The 20,759-nt window shown below is 38.4% G+C and overlaps 1 protein-coding gene across 1 annotated transcript in view; it reads right to left on the reverse strand.

Moving 5' to 3' along the window:
- LOC103466206 (neural-cadherin-like) overlaps positions 1-20,759 on the reverse strand; it is a 132,225-nt gene that overhangs the window by 59,909 nt on the left and 51,557 nt on the right. Inside the window, exons 4-8 of the mRNA XM_008411644.3 lie at positions 19,443-19,647; positions 16,573-16,684; positions 12,009-12,258; positions 2,512-2,654; positions 717-889 (exon numbers count right to left, since the gene is read on the reverse strand). Coding sequence (XP_008409866.2) covers positions 717-889; positions 2,512-2,654; positions 12,009-12,258; positions 16,573-16,684; positions 19,443-19,647 — 883 coding nt within the window. The remainder of the gene's footprint in view (positions 1-716; positions 890-2,511; positions 2,655-12,008; positions 12,259-16,572; positions 16,685-19,442; positions 19,648-20,759) is intronic.

The following is a 20,759-nucleotide window of genomic DNA, read 5'->3' on the forward strand; positions in this document are numbered from 1 at the left end:
CACCATAATTTATTATATTACCCAACTGAAAGGGATACAGACTGGTGTGGGGAATAGAAAATGGGTACAAAATGATTTGCTTCCTGGTATGAAATACAAGTAGATTAGGACAAAACCGTAACACATGGATAGAAATGAACAAAACGGTGAATCAATCTGGTGCCATAAGGAGAAGAAATTTGCACAAAATACAAACGTGGCAAATCGTACATGCTTCCCATTAACTATTATCTATTTGATATGGTGGAAGAGAAAGTGGTCTCTTATTGCTCATCTATAAATCAGCTGTTTCCAAAGAAGTACTGAGAGACAAGGTCAAAAAGGGCAAAACATCTGGAAGCTTTGCTTTCATTGAATTCAATCATTTCTCTTAGTATTATTTTTAGCAGCCTATTTTGTTGGAAAGTACCAATGAAACTATGTTATCCTTCTTTTTTGAATAAATTTGCTTCCAAATGTTTGGCTTGTAGTATACATAATAAAACCTCACAATACCAATAATGTTGGATCAAACGTTTATGTTGACAACAGCAACACAACGTTAAATCCCTGACATTGTTCTGGTAGATTAAAGAGGACATCACTTTGATCCAGTGCTGCCACATGGTTGAGCATAGTGTAATATTTCAGTGTAATTTCTGAAATAAATTACTAGCAACATTGGAGCAACTAAAGCATTGCCAAACACAGCTATTGTGTTTTGCAAAGATTCTCACCTGCTCAAATATCGGCTTGTTGTTGTTAACGTCATCAACTCCAACAACGACCCGGGCGGTGGAGGTGAGAGAGTGCGGCCCGCCTGATGCATTGTCATCTGTGGCTGTCACGTTCAGGACGTACTCCAAGCCTTGAAGCTTTGGCAGGGGAGTGGAGCGCAGACGGATCAATCCTGCAGAGAGCTCAGACCCATTAATATACACATCATAAAATAGGCTGCGTCCTAATAAAGTATGTGCATTCCTTCCATTAGTCATTAAGCAGGACGTTATTGCCACACTGGCCTTGCTTAGTGAGGGAGCAGCTATCGTTAAAACGCAGCAGACAATTCCTTCTGGAGCTATTTTTCTACACAGTTTGAAGAGGAAAATAGAGAGGGGTGGGGGAAGCACCTTTACGGAAGTCCACAGGTAAAAAAAATCTGATATGCAGCATACATCCAAAAACTAATTTCACAGTTGTGGTTTTGGTACATTTCTGATACAATAATTGCTCTGAAGATGCACCGGCAGCTCAAGAATATGAGTGGAAACAAGGAAGAAGTGAGGAGAGTCTGGTTCCAAGTCAACCTAGCTCAGCAGAAGCCTATTAGCCGTTCCTCTTGGCTCCTTTGTCTGCTTTCATGTAACAGTCAAGATAAAAGGTCGGATAAAAGGATGGTGCATCTGAGTCAACATCTTTCTTGTCAAAAGTAATGCAAAAACATCAGAGGTTGCAGGACGAGCAAGCTGCCTGTGATGTGGAGGAGAGTCATTGAAGTGAGAGCATGGGGAGTTTTCTTTTTTTTTTTCCCATTCTCTTGTTGGATTTTTATTCATCTCTTTTTAAGGCACTTGATTAAAGACAATACAGCTTGCTGATACACACAGTTGCAAGTGCCTCACTGTTCTTCCTCCCACTTAACTTATAATTCCAGCTGCATGCAGACCAGAGTGGGGAATAATGTATTAATGGCAAGACCTGACACTGACATTACTACGGCAGTACATTAAAAAAGGTGAATTATAAGATGTACACAGTAATTTTCCCGCCTTAAATGTCAACCTTGTTTGTCATTGCAGCACTAGCTTCTCCAGGTATTAAATTTAGCTTTTTTTTTTGAGAGTCTTCATGAGTTTTACGTTTAAAGCAGAGAGAAAGGTAAGGAAGTTGGGAAGAAAAGATGCATTTGATAATTATAGAAATTGATACACTATAATATTAAGATATGTAGATAAGAGACTTATTTTTATTATGAGAACATGGAGAGAGGACGGAAAGGAATATAAAGAGATGACACAAAAGAAAGAGAAGCCGGCAGAGCACAGCCTGGAGATTGTGAGCTATGATAGAGCAGTTGTTGTGAAATTGAATTGAAAGGGTTGGGTGACAAATGTCACAGAGATTTCCACTGGTTTCGGATCAAAGGGTAAATAAAAAAGATAAACTGTGCAGTCACCAATGCTAGAAAGCAGAAAAACACAGGAACAGTTTTTTTCTCTACACCAGCCAAAAGGAAAAAAAAATGAAAAAACACAACAGAAGTGTGGAAATTGCCAAATAGTGTTATAGAATGTATTCATAATCCTAATAACATAGGGAGTGTCACTTAAAAAGCACTTTAGAAGATTTTGTAGTTTATAAATTAGAAGTCTCACTTTCATTCTGCTTTGACTTTGAAACCAGAGGGCATTTAACACACCTCTGCAGGAGCAGCAGCATGTTAGAAAAAAAATGCATTTGATTTGACAGAAAACCTGTCATTAGTTTGAGAGGTGAAAATATAATGTCAGGCTGGAAATTAAGAAATATCACCTTTCTGGCTGTCAATGACAAAGTTGCCCTCTTCGTTGCCTGCGGTTATGGAGTAGGTTATACTGTCACCATCTGGGTCTTTGGCCAGGACTGTGGCAACAAGAGTGTTGGGACCGGCGTCCTCGGAAACAAATGTTCGATATCTGCAAGGATTCAAAAAGAACTGGGTTATAGCGAGAACCAGAACAAATGAAGCATTTGGTTGAATTGATACAATCAAGTCCTACACCATTCTGGCATGATATTACAATTCAGCTTGACTGGTCTGCAGAAATTCAGTGCCATACGCAGCAATCTGCGTTGCACTGGCAGCTTTCTCTCAGAGCCAAGATTGATCATTTGAACTTTAGTAGCTAGTCTGTTGGATTGGACCAGGCATAAGTGAGCCTTGGCTGCCTGTTACAGTGCTGTGGAGTCACCGCTGTTCTTTCTTAGATCTCATCTGATAAATACTGCTCACTGCACAGCAGCCACATTCATGAGAGCTACAATTTTTACAAAGTCCTGACCCATTCATACTGCCATCACAATTCGATCTCTGTCTAACTCTCTCAAATCCCTCGCTTGCATTAGGACTTTTTCCAAGTCGTAGCGCATTAGCTTTGAGTACACCATGTTCACTTGCTTTTTTTATGTCCACTAACAAATGTCATAAAGAGATGCTGCAAACAAAGTTGATTATCGAACTGCGGCTTAAAGTGTCCTGGTGCCAACGCAGAAGTCCAATAACAAAACACCACTCAGGGTCAAATCAGGTAGGGAGGGGGTGGAGCAAGCTCGAAATGAATCTCAATGTCTAATTATGTACATATGTACCGCTGAAAATCAGGGTAAAATTCTTGTTTCTTCAGACGTCATTCTCTACTGCACATTTCAATGAGAAAAAACCCAAAACATTTTATCTAACACATGCTCACCATTCGGTTTGTTGGTAACCTTTCTGACCAAGTGTCTGTGACAGCACAATCCAGAAACTCCAAATTGCAATCTCAAACGCTTACATTCTGGCAGATGTGCTTATTTCATTCCTTTTCTGTACTTCTGACACAATCATAGGTGTATAGTCAATTCTCAACTTGACTTGATGTGCACTCACACATCCACAGTAAGAAGTTTTATATACTGCAGACAGGTGCCTTTTCAATTCGAGTGCAATTGATTCAATAGGCCAGATCTAGACAGCAGGCAAGTTTAAAAAGCATCTTAAGGACCTCTGATTGAAGTGGGATGTACAAGAGCTCAGCTTTGAGTGTTCTTATCTAAAAGTAATAGAGTCGATTTTTTTAATGTAATAAAACAGTTTAATAGCAATAACATTTTTAAATATTGAAACTGTGAATTACAGTGTTGTGAGAAATGTTAATATTTGAATAAGATCATCTGAAAAAAGTTTTTAAAAAATCCGTTGTCATGATGAAGGACCTTATCCCAACCAACCTATAGGAAACACGATGGCTTACTTATGGCACCCTTGGTTAAAAAAAGCTGCCATCAAGCATCTGTAGTAACTGGCTGAGTCTTTGACTTTGATGTGAAATAATTTTAGCATATTTTTGACATACTGAAAAGCTTTCAGGAATGAAAAATTGATGGAGGGACTTCCTCCTTCAGGATTTTCAGGTAGAGAGTGAAATTCATTCTGAGGAAACAAAGCAACCACAGACCATCACAGTTCATGTTTGACTGTCGTTATAATTCTGTTTTTCTGAAAAGTACTGTTGGATTTTAGCCTATTGTAAAAGAACCCAGACCTCACAAAAACAGCCTTTTGTTCAAATTTTGGGAAAGTCGAGAACACTGACACATTTTTGGTCAATTTGAGGTTGGTCTTTGTTTCCATTTTGCTTAGCAGTGGTTTTCACTTTGGAAATCTCTCGCTTTACTTCTTACAGATGAATCCCAGACATCGACTACAACTGAGACTCGCAAAACATAAAATAAAATTATAATTTAAAATTTTTTTTTTCTGGCAGATTTTTGTCTAGCTTAATGCAAAAAAACTGAAGAAATCCATAAAGGTGCAAAAACTGGAACTGTATAGACATAATGAGATAAAATTGACCAACATAAAACAAAACGTGGCCCGTAAATCCGCATGCAATTCATGAGCAGACGACATAACACAGAAAGACAGACGACATGAATTAATGCACTAACCAAAGCATCAGCAGGCTGATTAGACGTATGGTTGTGGCTTTTACTTGTCACAATGATTTAACCTGTCCTCTTAGCCGGCCACAGCTGAGACAAATGATAATGTCTGCTGGGATGTTGAAGTCATTGAACAAATGCTGCTTCTTCAAGCCCGGCCCACTGTGGGCCATTTGATCCAGTGCCTTTTAAAATGTCAGCAGTGATTTGCCATCTCTGTTGTGCTGGGCAGCAAAGATGGCCGGTGAGACACAGGAGACTGATATACCGCTGTGGCACAAAGAACTGTGGGGTGGAGATGAACCCTGTGACTGGGAGGGAAGCTGAGCTGTAGTGAAACAGGAAAAAAGAGGTGAGGTAAGGAGCAGGTGACAAAGGCGAAGGCTGAGACTGAAATGACAGTAAAAGTGATATGTGGGGGTGAGAAGGGAAAAAAGAGAGAGGATAAAAGAGTATGGCTGATAAAGAAAAGCAGAATATAAGAGGGGGCGGCGTTCTCGCTGAGTTTCAGCTGACTCGTCAGCAGAACTCATCCACTGTGAGATTTGGTGCCATTTCTGCTGCTAAAGCGTGTAAGTATATGTGCATGGGGTGGGGTGTTGGCGTCTGTGGTGAGGGGAGGTGGCGGGGGGGTGATTGATGGTTTACAGGAGAATGCTGATAGGCGATTCATCTCCGCCAGCCACAGCAATCTCCGTGGCAGCATGAGTGACCTGTAATCCGTCACCCGGCTCAAAGGCCACCTCTTCTCAGCTTCTCCCGGATAAGACACATTCACTCCCTCCACGTTACTTCCTAAAGCGTCTCAGTCAACTGTGAAGTTGCGCTCGGCTCAGAAAGAGCACGCCTTCCTGTCTGTCTGCTGGCCGAGACATCTGCCTGTTTGCATTTCTTTGGCCCGCGTGCCTGTCCTTCCATTACATCAATCTGTTTTAGCCTTTCTACCACTTATTCAAATGCAAACTGACAGGACATGCCAAGAAACATAAGTCTGTCTGCTCATGTTCCCTTTACAAATGTCACAATTAGTTTGAGCTGAAGAATAATTTCATGAATAAAATACTGTACATCTCTTCGGCCCTTACATGTGCTGTTTTTGGACAGGATTTTCATGTCTTCCCTTGTAGCATATATCTACATCTCACTAAGCCACGCAATGACAAAGCACCCAACACACAGTATCTGGAATAATGCCTGCATTTCTATCAGTCTGCAGCTTGTCTGGCAGGAGTATTTGTCTGAATGCCGGCAGGCTGCTCTCTATATCTGCATATCTGACAGGCTGTCTTCTGTCTGTTTTCCGCTTTTGGTATTCTCCACAGGCTCGCCTGCATCCATGTTTCCGCGTGATTTTCCTCCGAGCTCTATGTTCGCCTGCCCAACTCTCCACCTCTCTGCCCACCTGTTTGTTTAGCTGCGTGTCCGCCCACCCACCGAGACGGACGCCCCAACAAGACAACAAGAGCATGCAGTGGAGGTCTGCAACAGTAGTCTAAAGAGGTCACTGAAAAAAAAAAATGACTGGCAGGTCAAGAAGCTCACTCATCCAGAGAAAACAAATGCAGCGGAGTCACAGTGACAGTTGCAGCCCACCCACTCTTTCAGCTGTGCCAAAAAGGCCGGTGGTGACAGTGTGAATTGCATCCATATGTCAGATTACTGCATACCTTTAGAGAAGGTGCAAAAAAAATAAAAAATAACCCGTAGGGGTATGTGCGATTGCTTCAATCCGCCACGATATTTGTCTGGGATTGTGAGAGAAATGAACAACAGAATGTTTTGATGCCAGATGGCAGTGATTAAAACAGCTAACAAACATATTGAGTTTGTCTTAGCGGTCGTTTACGACGAGACTGTCAGCGTCTAACATCACTGCAATGAATCGCCCGAAGGGAGGCAGGTCTGAGATACGTGATGTAACGTCCCATCCATCTGTGATGCAACTAGTCTGCTGGCTTTGACATAATGAGATGTGATCAGCTGGTGGATCAGGGGTAAGACCTGGTGCATTATTTAACCTTTTCATTTTGGTGGCTAGCATTGATCTTTGGAGCTGAAATCAGTCCATGATTGAGACTCAAGCAACAGAAATGCTCAACCACAACAAGATTTACAAGCTAATGGAAACACACAAAGAATATTTTATGGAAACAGTAAAAATAAATTAACAATGTCTCTGACTTTGCTGGATGCTTTTGCGTTCGATGTATACACAAGCTGCACAGGTGCATCGCAATAAACTAGAATATCACCAATAAACTAATTTGTTTTGTAATTTAAGTTAATTTATTTAACTTAAACTAAGTTAAATAATTGAACTTAATTTAAGAATATTTCAAGCATTGATTTCTGTTCAAGCAAATTAAGTCCTACAAATAGGCTTGGTAGAAAATGTACATAAAACTACACAGGATCAAAATAAAACAAAGCATACCATCATGTAGACAACTGCTGACCTGACATTTGTCCAGTAGACACGAGAAAGGTAAACCTTAAAAGGTCATTGCTTAAGAAGCTGGCTGTTCACACAGTAGTGTATCCAAACACAGAAGAAAGTGAGAAATGAGTGAAAAAAAAGAAGTGGTAGGAAAAAAGGGCACAAGTAATGGGGCCACAGACCACTGCCTCCATACTATGCCACATAGATGCAGTAATTTATGTAAAAGTCACTGAGCCCATATGCTGTGCGATATATACTTTCATTGTTATTTTTTAATGCATCGTGTAAAATTTCTTACTTTCTTAGAAAAACATTTTCATAAGCTGTGAGCCATAATCATATTGATTTGCAGAAATAAGTGCTTGAAATACACCACTTTGTGTGTAACAACTTTGAACTGAATTACAAAATGCATTCACTTGTTGATGATATTCTGATTTACTGAGCTCAACCTGTATTATCAAACAGTGCTTCATAATCAGTGTAAGAAAAACCTTGTTTTCTAAGAGGTTATTTGGAAGAGGTATTGCTGTGTGAAATGTTATACACAAAAATAATACATATAGTATAAGTACTGTATATATTACAAGTTAAAATGCAATTACGGCTCTTTAATGAGTAGAACCAAGGCAAAAGCAGAGTCGTTTTTTGATACATTTCTAATAAAAACAACTTTCTTTTGTACCAATTACAAAAAGAATTAACAGAAAAGTTTTATTTATTTATTTATTTTTACAATAGTTCATTGCTACTAATTTATGCTGCCAGATATTGGTTGTGTATTCGAAGCCTCCAAAAACAGAAAAAAATACATTCAGCTGCCCCATTAACTAACTCCAAAACAAAATGAGAGCAGGATTGTACTAGACAACCTAAAGGTTATTCTGTTTTTATCTCTACCTGTGTTCATATTTTACACCATTACAATAAATGTCACACTGCTGTAAGCAGGCAGGCCTTGTTAAGCTCACGGTAACAAAATATTTTCATTATGAGCTATGGATTTCCTGAAAATAAAAACAGTTCAAGACAAATATCTAGTGATTTTCTTTCAGAGTTAGGTTGAACGTTGCTCTGAAATTGATGTTTGAGAATCAGCATGTTCCCTTGTCTCTGTTTTGTCAACAAACACGTTAATAGATTCAGACTAAACTTTTTTGGCACTTACTAGAGGACAGGCAGTTTCAGCAGTCCCCTTGCAATTTCTTTAGCAATTGTCTAATCAAGTTCTAAGCGCCTCTTGCATTCGTAAGCAGTGACTGCAACATGCAGTAAAAGGCACCATCAATGCAAGTAAGAGGTTCGAGAAAGCAATGAGAGAAAAACATATTGGTTGGCTAAATCAAGACTCCTAGAAAAAGATTATACCCTAGTCAAATAAGTTCATAAAGGTGTTATTTATTATGTTTATCAAAAATAGAAAATTAAGATAAAAATGGAGAATAGGTACATAAAGTCCAATTTAGCCAACTTCTTTTCCTTGCAATTTAATATGTACAATTTAATCAAATTATTCTACAATTTCATATGGGAAGCTAGAGCCTAGTAGTAATAAACATCATCCTTCACCCTTAATTACATCCCTGATGAAGACACCCTTTCAGCATATTAAGTAAGAATGGAATGACACGTTAAGAGTGTTAAGAGTGCCACAAAAATGTATAAATTCTGTCTGCTGAACTATTTCTATGCAGATTTAGGTAGATAATTTGAATCATACCGATAAAAGTCCAAATGATGGCCTATTTCTAGTTTTCTTTCAGCTGATTTTTTTATTTAAAACATTCCAACAGTGCAAAAGTTTATTATGGCACGCCCCCAAACAGTTCCTCTTTCAAACAGAAACGGGCTCAGAGCTGCACAGTTCATCCACCATACATAACACTAATCATCAGATTCTTTTCCTCATATTTCTTGTTTATCTGATATCAAACCCACTTTGAGTGTTTGTCGCTAAAAGTCTGTATCTTAGTTGCATTATTCTAAAGAAAACATCTGAAGTTAAAACTCCCACATGCTTCATATGAAGCTGAACAGTCAAAGCCGCAGTCACGTGATTGTGAACACTTTTCACACAACGGTGCAGAACACCTGTGGGACACCCGTTTTGATTTATTGTACGTCACACCCCTAAATGCAGGGGGTTCCTGCAGGTAGGGGCGTCCCACCTGCATCCCCTCCCTTCCTGCATCCTCTGTTTTGCTTTTACAAAACAGTCGTAGAGAGAGTGCCACACTTTTCTGCAGACAGCGTCCTCAGTGGACAACAACATTGCCTTGTAAAGGATGTTTTTATTGTAATGTTTGGTGTGGACCCCAGGAAAAATAGTCTCTACTACGGAAGAGACTAAAGGGGATCCTTAAACAAGCAATAAACAATTTCCACCCAGAAGTTTTTAGCTGTTTGATAGTCTTATTATTACAGTAGTTATTTAATGAAGAGTCGTATAAATGTACACAATTCCTCACCGTGTCAGATAAACATTCCTGAAAAATATTCATGTCTCCTGCAGATACAAAATGCAGATAGTGAAAGAGAACTATTTGAAGCTAAATATCAACACTGCTCTCCGAGTGCACTTCTGCAAAAAAACTTTGCGACAAATGTCTAACTAGTCACAAATCACTTTGTACAGAACCCTGTGTCTCAACCAACCAGTTTTGTTTAATTGGATAATGGATACCTGGCAATCCCAAGTTGCCACTCTGCTGCAGTCCTAAATATGTCTTTTAGATTCTTTTATACTTCACCCATCATCTTATTTTTCTCGCTGTGCATTGTGAAAATGTAAACTTGGAACTTAGGAAGTAGACGGTGGCTATAAAATGTACCACTGTGTCTAACTTTATTTCACAGAGAAACTAGTTCATCTACAGTTTTTTTTTAAATGATCATTTATTTTAAAGGTTTTGTTGGTTCTAGTGGCTTTTATTTGAAAGTAGTTTGACAGGAAAGAGGGTTATGAGATCGCAGGAAGACATGCGGCAAATGTCGCCAGGCTGGAAATTGAGCCTGCGACCACCGGCATGAGGACTAAGGCCTCAATACATGGGTTGTGCTTTGCCCCTGCGCCACCACAGCACCCCCTATTATCATTTATTTTTAATAAACCTTTATGGGTGCAATTAATTGTGGGACCACTGATTTCGTGAAAATATAAACGCTTAGTTTATATGGGAGAGATTATACTACAACAATAAAGGATGGATTCATTTGACATTTTTACCATGTGCAGCAACAAGCATGGAGTGTTTTGTACAGATATCCTTTAGCTGAGAAACCGCAGAGGTCCTTAAGGTCCACAGAACGGATTATCAAAGAATTCTATCACTGCAAGTGGCAAACAGTTAGTAGGTAAACATCACTTATTGAGTCAAAGACGATGAAAAGGCATAATAGGAGCACGATGCATCAAAGGATACAAATTTGTCAGCCCCAAGAAAAGAAAAAGATCAGATTAGATTTTGCCAACAAAACATCTTAAAAAGCCAAAAAAGTTCTGAAGCAGCTGTCTTTGGAGACATCAAACTTAGGTCAACATGTACCAGATTAACAATTGGGAACAAAGTAGGCGGAAGGCTCGGAGCAGCTCATGAATAGAAGCTTAACATGTAAAACAAGCGGAGGCAGTGTGATGGCATGAGCATGCGTGGTTTCCAGTGGCACGGTGTCATTTTTGTTTATTGTTAGTGTGACAGAAAGGAGAAGAAAGGAGAATTCAGCAGGAATTCTTAAGTGCACAGCTATTCTCCTAAAATGCAGCTATGAAATCGACGATTTTTTAGTCCCCATAAGGAAGATTATTTAAATGACAGAAATACAATTTATGCATTATCAGGGCAAATACTTAAAAAAATATACTTGGAAAATATCTATAACACATTTATTGGCAAACATGGAAAAGCTCTAAACTATCATTTGTTTTTTTTCTAGAGTGGGATACTTTTCTACAATAAAAATTCTTTAATTTGAGTACATTTATTAAGTGTGGGGAATAAAATCATCAATGTATTTAAAGGTGGCACAATTTTTCGTACCACTGCTGGTAAATACTTCTATCTTTTTTGTGCCAAACTCACCTGCGGTATTTGTAGTTGAAAAGTTTAATCTTAATTTCATTAAACCAAAGCATATAGCTCCAGTTAAATTCACAGCAGAGAATCGCAAACTATGTTAACATTTGTGACAGTAGGAGAAAAAAACGGCTTTCTCCTGGTATATGCCTCCCAAACAACCCATTCATATTTAATAATTGTTATGGAGACTTTGTGACTCCTAGATGCCGGTCTTTGCTGCGGTTCTTAAATCATTGAGCTTTGGACTTTTGATTTTTTTGCCTCCATTTCCATCCTGCTAAATGTGCATGGAGGCAGAATAGACTTCTTGCCCAGCTGCCAGTGGCTAAAAGTAATAGGCCACTGGCAGCTGGCCTATTAGTAATAGGCCCCTATGTCATGTCATGTTTATGCAGAAAGTTTTGGATTGATAATTAAAAGTCCCTAGAAACACACACAAAAAAATTATGGAATACATTTAAAAACAATGATTCATTTATTTTATTTTACCATTATTGTTAGAGGTATCAGCAAGTTTTTCACAAGCAATTTTGCAGCTCAGTTGTCTCTTAAGATGGGATTTTTTTGGCACTAAGTGAATGTACTCGTTTTAAAGTTGAAGTTTTACAAGGTCTTTAAGGGTATGGTACTGCAGTTAAATATGAAACTTATTTCATGCTTTTTACACATCTTTACCAGCTGTGCCAACACATTTTGATGGAATTGTGTATCCATATACTTCCAGCTTGTGTAAAAGAACACAAATAAGGTTACAAGCTTCAACTTTCACATAAATATGCCCAAACGAATAAGATTGTGTTCTTTAAATGCAAATGAATAAAGAAACTCACACAGGCTGAGAGAATTCAGGAGCCTCGTCGTTGACATTAGCCATCCTCACGCGAACCGTGGCGGTGCCAGAATGAGGCTCATCCCCGCTGTCCACTGCCATCACCACAAACTCATACAAATGGTTAGGCCTCTCATAGTCAAGCCGCCTCGCAGGAAAAACAGTCCCATGGGGTGAAATGCTGAAATCCGGGCTCAGGGTGTAATAGGTGAGCTCTGCATTTAATCCTGAGTCACAGTCTGTGGCTAAAACTGTCAAAATGGAGCACATGACATCAGGATAATCAGTTAGCAGTTAATGAAAAAAAAGAAAAAAGCGATGGCATGGCATGTGCAGATGAATATTTTCACATCTTTGTAGATCATTATCCCTTTATGGCCTTGCATAACATGTAATAAATCAAAAGTTCAGACAGCTACAATTATTAGAACACAAAATGCTCCTTGCTAGACTGATTACCATCATTTGCCAAAATTGGCTTAAAGACATGGAAAAGAAATAATTAAATGAACAGCACTTATGTGTGTATGCCTGGCTGGAAATGATTATATTCTAAGGTAATTACACAGAAAAACTATAGCTTTGCCTCTGATGTGTGATGAGATTTTTTCCAGAGAGCGCAGCCGCAACCACTGTGAATTTCACTTAAACTCTCCGTTTAACACACACACACACATCCCTGCCAGCTCCTAACACTTGGATACATCAATTTACTTTGATGTGTTTTTATTTGCTGCATGTCAAGCATCACGTGCAGCCTCCATGTGTTAATGTCTCGTTCTTGTTTCGTCTTAGCACCTTGTAAAACAAATCACATCTGGTAATTTATGATACTCTTTTAATTTGGCTCGTATAATTTCACTGACTCATTAAATGTTAAAGAGACTGAAATTCTGCATTTCCTTTACACTTCTCTAATAAAAGCTCTTCTGTGAGTTTAATCTACTTTGTCGTCAACTTCAGTGGGCCTTTGCCCCGTGGGGACACACTGATAGTGAAAAGCTGATTTTCTTTCTCTCAGTGACTCAAATCTTTGATATTTTATTGGTTAGCAGAGCAGTCCTCCAGATTAACAAATTCCCTCTACTTCTGTCTGTTCACAATTCTGCCCACTCCTTCTAGCTGGGATTGAGTTTATTTAAAGATCAAGCTTCTTTTCTCTCCTTCAAATTGATTCTTTCACTTTTTTCTACTAACCTATTAATCATTTTATCTTATAGCTGGATTTTCATGTTCAACTATTTCTATGTGGTATCCATTTATACTCTACATTTTATTGTTTTCTGAATACATTTTTTGATTTATAGTCCGTTTCCCCTAACAACTATTCTGTGTTTTTCCTTTTTTCTGCACTTAAATGTTTTAGATGGTCAAACTTAATAATCAAAAATAATCAGAGTGAATTCAAAATGAAGTTAGTCAATTAATATTTGATTTGTTGAGGTAATAAAACAATCTAATAAATTATCCTCCTTGAGGCTTTGAGCATTGAAGCCATTACAAAAATCTTACTTCATACTTTCAAGGTCATCAGCAATGTTGTCTCTCTATATCTTATTGATCTCCTTCAAGCTAATATATCAAGCAGTACTCCTAAGTGCTCCTATTCCATAGCATTCATTCACTCACCAGTTCAGTAATCCAATTGTAATTATTATTGCATTTACAAAACAAAACCCCAGAGGGAAAAAAAAAACAAAAAAGAGAGAAAATGTTGAACACTTACAAAATATAACTAATGATATAGTTCAAACAAGATATTTAAATGCGCTTTACGGAGAGTTGTGAATGTGACAAGTTTTAATTTCAATTTCTGCGTTTCAATTTTGAAGTTCGCATATGGCCGAGATCACTGTGCCTTTCAACATTTTGGAGAGCCTGGACGATGTCATGACCATGCAAAGTTTTGATAGGTCAGTTCACGGTATTTGAGTTAACTGGAAACATACCTGTGAAAGCATTTCAAGGCAAAACCTCAAACACGTTGCTTCACTGACTAACTTGCCTGAGATGATTGAAAAATTAAAAACAAAAATATCAGCCAAGACAGCAGAAAAAGAGTTGTTGACCTTCACAAGTCTGGCTCAATTTTCTGATGACTTATGGTGTCACGTTCATCTTTTCAAACATTTATAGGCGATAAACAAGTTTTGGTGCAAATAGTCAACAGCAAAACAAAAGTAGCAAACCTTGTGAAGATGCTGGCTAAAAGGTCACTCAGCGAAGATGTCACTATTTCAGAGGCAATTTGAAAAGCAAGACTGCACTTTGCAAAAGATCTTACATTTTGGAGGAATGTCTGATGAAACTCTACAAATGTTAATTGTGTTCATAATCCAAGCGGACCAAAAAGAGGAGTTTTTGCCTGATTTATTGTTAGATAGAAGGAAAAATGTTGCATTTTTCTACAGGTCCTTCTCAAAAAACTTGCATATTTTGATAAAGTTCATTATTTTCCATAATGTAATGATAAAAATTAAACTGTCTTATATTTTAGATTCATTGCGCACCAACTGAAATATTTCAGGTCTTTTATTGTTTTAATACTGATGATTTTGGCATACAGCTCATGAAAACCCAAAATCCCTGTCTCAAAAAATGTGCATATTTCATCCGACCAATAAAAGAAATGTGTTTTAATACCAAAAAAGTCAACCTTCAAATAATTATGTTCAGTTATGCACTCAATACTTGGTCAGGAATCCTTTTGCAGCCTTCAATGCGGCGTGGCATGGAGGCAATCAGTCTGTGGCACTGCTGAGGTGTTATGGAAGCATGAAGTGCTCTAAAATCTCCTGATAGCTGCTGCATTGACCCTGCCCTTGATAAAACAGTGGACCAACACCAGCAGCTCCCCAGACCATCACTGACTGTGGGTACTTGACACTGGACTTCTGGCATTTTGGCATTTCCTTCTCCCCGGTCTTCTTCCAGACTCTGGCACCTTGATTTCCGAATGACATGCAAAATTTGCTTTCATCCGAAAAAAGTACTTTGGACCACTGAGAAACAGTCCAGTGCTGCTTCTCTGTAGCCCAGGTCAGACGCTTCTGCCGCTGTTTCTGGTTCAAAAGTGTCTTGACCTGGGGAATGCGGCACCTGTAGCCCATTTCCTGAACACGCCTGTGCACGGTGACTCTACTGTTTCTACTCCAGACTCAGTCCACTGCTTCCCCCAAGGTCTGGAATTGGCCCTCTCCACAATCTTCCTCAGGGTCCGGTCACCTCTTCTCGTTGTGCAGCGTTTTCTGCCACACTTGTTCCTTCCCACAGAGGTGCCTTGATACAGCACTCTGCACAGCCTATTTGTTCAGAAATTTCTTTCTGTGTCTTACCCTCTTGCTTTAGGGTGTCAATGATGGCCTTCTGGACAGCAGTCAGGCAGTCTTACCCATGATTGCGGTTTTGAGTAATAAACCAGGCTGGGAGTTTTTAAAAGCCTCAGGAATCTTTTTCAGGTGTTTATAGTTACTTTGTTGATTCAGATGATCAGGTTCATTTCTCGTTCAGAGAACCTTTTCATGATGTGCTAATTTTTTGAGACAGGAATTTTAGGTTTTCATGAGCTGTATGCCAAAATCATCAGTATTAAAACAATAAAAGACCTGAAATATTTCAGTTGGTGTGCAATGAATCTAAAATATAAGACAGTTTAATTTTTATCATTACATTATGGAAAATAATGAACTTTATCACAATATGCTAATTTTTTGAGAAGGACATGAAAATATCTAGTACATGATATAAAATCAAACTAGAAAATATCTAGTTTGATTTTTAAACAGTGACATAAACTTTACTAGGCAAAACTTAATAATAATAATAATAATAATAATAATAATAATAATAATAATAATAATAATAATAATAATAATAATAATAATAATAATAATAATGTTACATTTATTGATACTATACTGTTAGTAGCTTTGTCTGTGTGTTTTCCGTGTCTCTTTTTTTATATATATGTTTTTCTCCCTCAGGCTGCATCTGAATGATGAAAAGCACAGCATCTTCTTACACTTAACTCTCATGAGTGCAATCAAAAGTGCAATTTTCTTCAGGAAGTGGAGTGCCTGTGAAAAAGTGTCAAAATACGTCAAACATTAAAAAAACCAAACATCTGTATTTAGATAATATAGAACGTTTCTGCACCATTTTAAGCCTGAGAGTTTTCTTAATTAGCTTCTATTTGTACAAGATATAAACAGTAGTAGTGCATATCCGTCCAGAGTGGAGACACATAATTTAAATCAGACGTTATAAAAAATTGAGAATGTGTTACATCATCGGTTAGGGAGACCATAATAAATCCAAACAAGTTCTTAACATCTTGACAGACTTTCATGGACTTTAGCAGCTGATGTTCTGAGGCAAAAATGGAGCCTTTATGTATCAATACGTTAAAACAGAGAGACTCGCAGAAGCTGGAACTTTGGATTTAATTTAAAATCCATCCACAGTTTTCTTCTGTGAAATGGAGAAGGGGAACAATCTAAAAGTCCCCCTACTCCATTTATAAAGGAAGCAGATGGATGGGAAATCTGAGGTCAAAAGAGTCTCACCCTGCAGTAAGGATGTTGCTGTGGTTACAGTCTCAGGGACTCCATCTACACTGTAGATGGACTGGAGGAACTCGGGGACACAATCGTTCTCATCCGTTATCAACACCTGAACCTGATTAGTGCCGGAGAGGCAGAAGAGAGGCAGAGAAGCAGAGAGAGAAAGGGAGGGAGAGGAGAAATCACTGTGAAAGAACACAAAATTAACCACTCTTTATTAGCTCTCAAATCCGGAAGACAACCATATCAAATGCTCTGTAGAAAGTTGACCCCAAAACGTAATCTTAATTGCATTTTCTAGTTCCACTAGTTGCCCGTTCAACTCGTCCTTTATCTTCCACTTCATGATTTTCCCCGAGTCAAAAATAGAAATGTTTTCAGCATGTGAGTGCTGCAGTGTGTGTGTTTTCAGCAAAAAGCCCTTAACTGTCCTCCATCCTACAAGCTCCCTGTCAACACAGTGTGTAAAGTGTGAAGTGACAGCTGAGTAATAGTCCTGAAATAGCTGGGAAAGGTTTTTCCCAGTCTCCAGCTCCTATTCCAAAACATGAAGCTGTACAGAAAGGATTTTTTCCCCTGCTAAATATGTGGTGCAAAGGTAGCCTGTGACATAATGACTAAATCATTATGTAACTAAATCTAAAAATAAATAATTTAGGTAAACCTAAATTTAAAGGATTGATAGCTTAACTAAAAATTATTAGCTGTAGTTCAAATTCTGAAGTTTCAAATCTAAAAGACTTTTCCAACATTTCAACTTTTAACACTTTTCACAGAAGCACTTTCCAAAACACAGAAACAAAAGGTTCCTAAAAAAACAGAACAAAATCCCTGAGCCCCATGGTTCACTTGTTAACATTTCAAAACCACTCAGCCGTCCCATTTCTGCAGAAAGCGACAAATTCTGCTGCTCTTCCTTTGAGGCTATGGCCAAGTATGGTGTCAATAGGTCAGCGCTGAGTTTTAATCACTATTTCTTTTTTCTTTTTTCTTTTTTTCGAAGCCTTGGCTACAGTAGCTCTGCATGAAAACACTGCGCCACTGAACAAAAAATACCCAACAAAACAAAAGAACACAATGAGGCTTGATAACACCACAGCAAAGAAAATACACAAAAAATAACATTCTAACAATGCATTACAACAATGTATAAACAAAACCAACTATGACAGTGACTTTCACACTAAAATAAGTAGAAATCATGAATAAAATTCTACAAAGTCCTAAAATGTCAAGAGTTGAAACAAAATAGAAGTCTCTCAATTTGGGGAAGCAATGCACATGGATTTGTGTTGGAATGAAGCAGAAAGGAATGGATGTGAACAGAATTAAACACTAAATAAAATGTAAGAAATGACGGTTTACAAAGTTGAACATCTGGCTTTAATTTAACAACGGTAGAGAGAATTGTCTCTACTGTCATAAAAATCCCAATCATTTATGTATAGTTTTTGTGAGAGATATTCCAGTACTACATTCAAATTAAGGATCAACACCATACACATTTCATTAAACATCAGTAGCTTTAAAGTGCATTGAAATAACACACTAGAGACATTAACAAAGCTGCTGTAAGGCTCCGACTACATACCTTCTAAAACAAATCCAGTCTTTTAAAAACTCAAATGCCCTTCTAATAAAGACGTTTTCCTTTTGACCAGTTTAAGTAGTAGGTTAATATTATGGGGTGATTTTTCTGCCATAATTCGAGAGCACGTATTTAGCAAACCTTTAAAGTTTTGAGAACTTGTACTTGTGCTTACACTTTCAGTTTGAACGAAGTCTTTATGTCTTTCTTCTCAAAACTTGTAATGCTTATACTCAAAACTTCTGCTCTCTTTCAAACATTCACTGTGCTTTCTCAAATCTTTCTCCTCGGGCTCAAAACTTGTCTCTGCTTGGATCAAAATCTCCGTTTGCAAACCTCTTTGCTCTCTTGCGAATCATTTTCTGCTTGCGCTTGGAACAAAGAAGCATTGTCGCCTGGTAACATCTCAGCCAATAGAATGCAAGTGTTATACTGGGTGTGTTTGTTTCCTTCTACTGGGTGTGACAGTGTGGCTATCTGTCTAGATAGAGAGGCTTTTCACATATCACCTGTCTCATGCTATGCTATGACAACATGTGACAGTTTTAACAAATATGTAAAAAAACAACAACAAAAAAACCAAAACATACTCATAAGATACTGCACTTGAAGCAGGACTTGCTTTGATTCAATAAGGGTGATTGTGCTTTGATTTTGTTTGTTTAAAAGCGACTGATTCAATTAAAAAAAAGAAAGAAATGTCACTTATTCAGAATGATTTATTAATATATTTTGCATAACTGGAGCACAATGTTTCCAAAATAGGAGGACGGCCCCATTAAAATGAACATCATGACCTATACACTAATTTTAGCATCTGGCATAAGTTCAGTAAATTGCAACAATTAACACAACAAAATATGAGCTTTGCTTCACTTTGTTGTCTTTCCAAGCTATATTTCTTTTAAGATCTAGTTTTATGCGACAGAGCCACACCAATGAAAAGTTGCAAGACTGAAAGCAGTTCTTTCAGTTTGCATAACCAGAATAATGGATTTCTGTTTGTTCTCACACACACACACGCCCACGCACACATGCGCACACGCACGCACGCGCACACACACACACACACACACACACACACACACACACACACACACACACACACACACACACACACACACACGCACACACGCACGCACACACACACACACACACACACACACACACACACACACACAAAAGATAAATTTGTACCTCAGTTTTGAGTTTAGTTGACCAGAGTATGTGAACTGTCATGACTGATGATCGCTAACTCACTGTTTCATGTTCTAATTAAACTAACCTCTGTTGCAGCACTCAGGCTGCCAGGCTCCTCGCTGGCTCGCACCATCAGAAGGTAGCGTCTCTGGTCACTTTCATAATCCAGCGTCCTGGTCAGGCTGATCTCTCCGGTGTCCTGCTGAATGCTGAAAAGGCTGCTGGGATTGATAAGCAGGCTGTAGCTGATTTGTTCCTTCTGGAAGGAAATGGCTAACACCACAAGGAAGCTGTGGAACAAAGAGAAGGTGATTAAAAGAAATTGAAAAAAGCAGCCTTTGCTACTTGATTTCAGCTGCGCCCATGTAGAATTAGAATCGAAATCCTCTTTTCCTGCATCAGCAGTGTGCTATAATGAAATCAATTACTTTATGCTCCATTGCCTGCGTGCTACAAACACGGTCAATCAGTTCTTGTCAGTTGTGTGTAATAATGTCACACTATTATGCAGACACCAGTGTTTGCTTTGTGGGGAGAGTTTGTATTCCCCTAATAGTGTGCGATGATGATTGTCAATGCTTGCTCAAGTGCACAGTGTGACCAAATGAATGCCTATTAGCACAAATCTTAAACAGTATGTGAGAAAATTCACCTGCTGCACACGTGTATGTCTGCATGCATGATATTGTGAACTTGTTTTTTCACTTATTCATTTGTTCAAATATTAGCGCATACTCAGCCTTTCTTCCCTTTTTAGTTCATTTAGTCACTTACAGTAGTTGCAACTTCTTAAAAATTTGAAAAGTTTCAGAAGTTGAAACTTTTCAAACTTTGAACAATGTCAGTTGATTTTATTTGGATTTGGATGAATCATGACCAAGTAGGCATAGATGAAAAAAACAGTCCTGTGCAGTTGTCACAAGTCACGCAGAGGACGCAACACATGGAGGGAAGTCCTGCTATGGCCAGATGAAACCAAGACTAAACTGTGGGAGCATACTAGCAATGAACACAGCACTCACAGGGTAAGACAAGGTGGTGGCTGCATCCTTTTCTTCAACAGGAATTAAGAAGCTATTCAGATTTAATGGGAAAACAGATGGAGCTGAATACAGCGCAATCTGTGAAGAAAACTTGTTAGAGGTGGCAAAAGGCTTGGGACTAGGTCGGACGTCTATCTACCAGCAACACAACAACCTAAATATATTCAGTCCCAATACAGAGCAAATGTTTAGATCCAAAGCTGTCAAATTGTAATCCAAGTGCTGCTGCTGGAATTTGAGCTGTCTGTAGTCAAATGAAGACACTTTGGTATCAATTATTTGCAAGCTTGATATGAAAAGAAAATTGTGATAACCACGCACAGATAAAAAGGTGTTAGTGAAGCACATTTGCCTTATCA

The sequence above is a fragment of the Poecilia reticulata genome, chromosome 6 (genome assembly GCF_904066995.2).
Source record: "Poecilia reticulata chromosome 6, P_reticulata-male-v2, whole genome shotgun sequence".
NCBI classification, from domain to species: domain Eukaryota; kingdom Metazoa; phylum Chordata; class Actinopteri; order Cyprinodontiformes; family Poeciliidae; genus Poecilia; species Poecilia reticulata.